We start from the raw sequence: 5,553 nt of genomic DNA, 5'->3' as shown, positions 1-5,553 counted from the left end.
CTAGTGAAGACGTTGAATCCAGTGTCTTTGACGGATGAGAATTCTTTTCACTTCATCCATACTCTCACTACACTGGCTTCTGGTGTGTCTGATAGGACTACATTTGGTGCATAGCTTGTGGACTTTTTCATACCTACATTGAATCCAAGTTCGGGTTCCATCATCCAAGCGAAGCATGAATCCGGAAACAACTGGCATCCACGGATTCAGTCTCACCTTAACCCGTATGAACCTGATATTTTGAGGTAGCCTATCTTCCCAATCAATCTTTTCAAAAGCACCAATCATATGACCCATCCTTTCTGCTAACTCCGGGTATTGATATTCCAAGGGTAACCCGTGGAGTTGAACCCAAATAGAAACAAAATTCAAATGTAACCTATTCATCACCAGATTCGGCCTCCACCTTTCAAGAAAAAGAAAGGCACCATCCATGGACCAAGGACCCTCAGAGCACATATGCTCTAGATCTTCCATATGTTCAAAATGAATCATGCAGAAGAATGAGTCCCTCCCCACTATAGTGACAACACTTTGGATCCTCTCTGCAGAATTAATTAAGTGCTGTAGGTGGGAGACCAAGAACTTCCTATAGTCCAAGATGAAACCCATTGCACATTGACCCTAAAAAAGTCGTTGCATGTGGATGGAATCAAGATCAACTTCTAGGATTGGGCCATGTCGTGCAAATAGGGCTTCCATATCATCACTATTTTGTGAGGATAGATCTGATTCATCTGCGAAGGGGTCAGCACTAACATCTGACCTGCTACTCTTAGTCCAGGCAAAATCTTGTGGTGTAGAATGGTCCCCCATTGAAAGGACCAGAACATAAACAAAGACAAAAGAAAGACAAGTACAAGGGGTATCTAAGAGAAGAAAACAGAAAGGACAAAAGGAGAGAAATTGAAGGTCAAGGAGGGGAGTTAAGAGTGATGAGAAGAGAAAAGTGTTAACTTGTTTGGTTGTGTAGAAAGTTCCATAGAAGGCGGAAGGAAGAAAACAAACAAGATTGGGTTTGCTGAAAGTGAAATTCAAGGAGAATAAAGGCTGGTAGTTGGAATAGGGAGTGGAATAGATAGCATAAGGTCGGGAGTTAAGAAAAGGAGGCAGAGTAAAGGAAGAAGGGGAGAAAAGAGGTATGGGTTAAGGGATTTTGGGTTGTTGTGCCTGTCAACCTTGGAAAGAACGAAGGAAAAAAACTCTCCTGAGGAGAGAGAGGCTCTCGGTATAGAGAGAGAAACTTTTTCTATTGTGGGGGTTAAATTAGTAAGAAACTTGTGTCATGTGTAGCTGGCTTCTCATGATCCTTAAGGAAGGGACCTAGTGTTTTAGCAATGCTTTGGGTAATTAGAGATTGTCTTTTCAAATTGAATGGATTCAAAATAATGTTACTGCACAGATTGGGATTATTATAAATAGAAACCTACCATATTCATCTATTAAATAATATTTAAACACTTAAAAAGTCTGTTTGAAATTATCAAGTTGTAAATATTTGGTTATCGAGATTTGATTATAAGTTATTAAGCAAATGGACTCACTCTGGTTGTGAAACATGATGCTAAGCTTTTTTACACTTACTAACTCATATTATATTGTTGCTGTAACAATTTTTAATCTGGTATTGTTGGAGACTGCAGATCCCTTATGAGCTCGATATCCCACCTTGAGCTAATCCATTCCTACCATGAAGATGACTAGGCAGAAATTTTTTTAGCAAAGCTTGGATGCACTCAGGACCTGCTCTTTGCTGTGCGTAGTGTAGGGAATTTAACCAAAAATCCCAACCTGTGAGAAACAAAACAAATAGAGAAAACACACGCCAAAGAAAAATAATCACACACACAAGACAATATTTACGTGGTTCGGCAATTTGCCTACGTCCACGGAGTTGCAGGGATTTCACTATTATCAGGGAAAATACAATAGTGCACAAGAATACTCTCAAGAAACCCAAATCCCAATTACACCCTAGCACTCTCTCACAGAAAAAATAAGAATAGAAGCTGACTGCCTCTATTTTCTCTATTTTCTCTCATGTGGCTACTCACTAGGTTAATTAGGATTTCTCTCCATATATATTCACACGGTTGCACTTAATACAATATATATATATATATATATATAAATATATATATATATATGTATATGTTAAAGTCGGCAGAAGCAAAAAAGGTTTCCTATTACAAATAGGATTTGGTCAACTAAGGGGAATTTAGACTTGACTTGGGCTTGTGGCAATTCAAGCCACACACGGGCCCAATTCAACAAATCTCCACCTTGGCTTGAATTGATCAAGCTACACTAGCAAACTCCTCCATCAGCTCCACCTTAGCCCTTAAGGGCTCACAAGCTGCAAACATTAACCACAATCCTCCATAACATAGTCCTTCATCCCTGCAACTCATTCTCTTGTCCTCAAGCTAGAAGACCAATTGAAGCTGCGCACAGCTTCAACTTCTCAATAGTGACACCCTTAGTCAACATGTCTGCCGGGTTCTTAGATCCACAAATCTTCTCAAGTATTACCAGCTTATCTTCAACAAGATAACGGATAAAGTGGTATTTTGTCTGTATGTGCTTCGACTTTGAATGAAAAGCCGAATTTTTGGCAAGAAAGATTGCACTCTGACTGTCACTGTGTAGAATGCCCATCTCTTGCTTCTTACCCAATTCATCTAAGAAACCATGTAGCCAAATCATCTCCTTTCCAGCTTCAGTTGCTGCAACATACTCAGCTTCTGTACTAGACAAAGTAACAATCTTCTGTAAATTTGAAGCCCATGATATAGCTGTACCACCCAGAGTAAAAACAAACCCAGTAGTACTCTTTCTACTATCAATATCACCAGCAAAATCAGCATCTACATAACCCTGCAGTTTCAAACTTGCACCTGTGAAGCAAAGACATCTATCTGATGAACCCTTCAGATATCTCAGAATCCACTTGACTGCCTCCCAATGCTGCTTTCCAGGCCTACTTATGAATCTGCTCACAACTCCCACTGCATGTGCAATGTCTGGCCTTGTACATACCATAGCATACATCAAGCTGCCAATAGCTGAGGCATAGGGCACCTTGCTCATGTGGTCCCTTTCTTCTTCTGTCTTTGGTGACTGTTCTTTACTTAGTTTAAAATGACTACCCAAGGGTGTGCTCACTGGTTTAGCTTCATTCATGTTGAACCTGCTGAGAACTTTCTTCACATACTCTGACTGTGAAAGCTTCAATGTATCATTAGCCTTGTCTCTAATGATTCTCATACCAAGGATTTGCTTTACAGCTTCCAAATCCTTCATTGCAAACTGTTTGGACAATTGCTTCTTCAGATTATTAATCTCCTCAATGCTAGACCCTGCAATAAGCATATCATCCACATACAACAGTAATATGATGTAAGAATTGTTAAAAAACTTAACATAGCAACAGTGATCAGCTTCACATCTTTTGAACCCAATTCTATGCATAAAACTGTCAAATTTCTTGTACCACTGTCTAAGAGCTTGTTTTAGGCCATACAAGCTCTTTCTCAGTTTGCAAACTAAATTCTCTTGTCCTTGAGCAATGAACCCTTCTGGCTGAATCATGTAAAGGTCTTCCTCCAAGTCACCATGAAGGAATGCTGTCTTCACATCTAACTGCTCAAGATGTAAGTTTTCTGCAGCCACCATTCCCAGTACTAGTCTGATTGTTGACATCTTCACAACTGGAGAAAATATCTCTGTGTAGTCAATTCCTTCCTTCTGCTGGAACCCTTTAACAACTAATCTGGCTTTGTAACGTTTGCTACCATCATGCTCATTCTTTATTCTGTATACCCACTTGTTGTGCAAAGCCTTCTTTCCTACTGGCAATTCAGTTAGTTCCCATGTTTGATTCCCCAACAAGGAATCCATCTCATCCTTCATGGCTAACTCCCACTTGCTTGAATTCTCATCTTGCAAGGCTTCATCATAACACTCTGGCTCACCACCATCAGTCAACAGGAGATAATTTAAAGTGGGTGAATAACGCTGTGGAGGTCTAATGTTTCTGGAAGATCTGCGGACTTCAGCTACAGGTGTACTCAGATCTACCTGTGAATTTATATTCTCCTTATCTTCTTCACCCCTTTTCTGAACAGTACCTTCAGTCAATTCATCTAAGTTGACAAACTCAGATTTCTTTTGATCTATCTCTGTAACATCTGATACTACAGTTGACCTGTCCTTGTACATAACCTGTTCATTAAATATCACATTTCTACTTCTGATGATTTTCCTGTTTTGTTCATCCCAAAACCTATAGCCAAATTTCTCATCACCATAGCCAATGAAAAAACATATTTTAGACTTTGCATCAAGTTTACTACGAGCATCAGAATCAATATGAACATAGGAAATACAACCAAAAACTTTTAAGTGTGAAAACTTTACCTCTTTACCGCTCCAAACCTCCTCAGGAAGTCTGAACTCCATGGGAACTGAAGGTCCTCGGTTTATCAGGTAAGCTGCAGTGCTAATAGCATCAGCCCAAAAAGTTTTTGGTAGTCCAGCATGCAACCTCATACTCCTAGCACGCTCATTGAGAGTTCTATTCATGCGCTCAGCCACACCATTCTGCTGTGGTGTCCCAGGAATGGTCTTCTCCATCCTAATTCCCTGTGCAGCACAATACTCACTGAACCCTCCATCTATGTACTCTCCTCCATTATCTGACCTCAAACATTTTACTTTCAAACCTATTTCTGTCTCAACCATGGCCTTCCATTTCTTAAAGGTTTCAAATACATCTGATTTATTTTTCAGAAAATAAACCCATACCTTTCTGCTTGAGTTATCAATGAAAGTGATGTAGTACCTTGAACCTCCAAGGGATGCAACCGGAGAAGGCCCCCACAAATCAGTGTGTACTAACTCCAATTTTTCAGCCTTCGGTGTCCTGCCAGTTTTCAAAAAACTCACCCTTTTCTGCTTTCCTAAGATGCAACTTTAACACATGTCAAAATCAATGGACTTCAATTCTGGTAGTTTTCCTTTTGACAACAGCATCTTCATCCCTTTCTCACTCATATGACCAAGTCTGCGGTGCCATAGGCTTGTATCAGTACTTGCATCAGCAACTGCAATTGTGTCTCTTGGACTTGAGGTCATGTACAGAGTACCAGTCTTCTTTCCACGAGCCAATACCCTAACTCCCTTTGTAACCTTCCAAGTACCACCAACAAATAGTATTGCATGTCCTTCATCATCAAGTTGTCCAACAGAAATTAGATTCCTCCTCAGGTCAGGAATATGTCGAATCTTCTCCAGTAACCAAACAGACCCATTGGGCAACAATATTCGAACATCTCCCATACCCACAACATCTAAGGCTGAACCATCAGCCAAATACACCTTACCAAAATCACCTGCAACATAATTCTGTATGATTTCTCGGTGTGGAGTGGTATGAAACGAAGCTCCTGAATCTAAAACCCAATCATCAAGTGGACTGTCTACTGCAAGAAGTAATGCATCCTGTACCTCTTCTGTTACAGCATTAGCAGAATCATCTTCATTCTTCTTCTT

At 40.1% G+C, this 5,553-nt stretch overlaps 1 protein-coding gene across 1 annotated transcript; it reads right to left on the bottom strand.

Moving 5' to 3' along the window:
• On the bottom strand, positions 1-477 carry LOC115985724 (uncharacterized protein At4g02000-like). The gene has a single exon (XM_031108635.1). The coding sequence runs from the start codon at positions 475-477 to the stop codon at positions 1-3; it is 477 nt and encodes a 158-aa protein (XP_030964495.1).
• Between the last annotated feature and the right edge of the window lie 5,076 nt (positions 478-5,553).

Source organism: Quercus lobata, chromosome 4 (genome assembly GCF_001633185.2).
Source record: "Quercus lobata isolate SW786 chromosome 4, ValleyOak3.0 Primary Assembly, whole genome shotgun sequence".
Classification (NCBI taxonomy): Eukaryota; Viridiplantae; Streptophyta; class Magnoliopsida; order Fagales; family Fagaceae; genus Quercus; species Quercus lobata.
Note: the sequence above shows the minus strand (reverse complement) of the source record. Positions and strands in the feature narration are given on the sequence as shown.

Bases quoted from the DNA above. Each gene is read 5' to 3' on its own strand.
- LOC115985724 (XM_031108635.1), bottom strand. From the start codon at position 477: ATGGAAGATCTAGAGCATATGTGCTCTGAGGGTCCTTGGTCCATGGAT.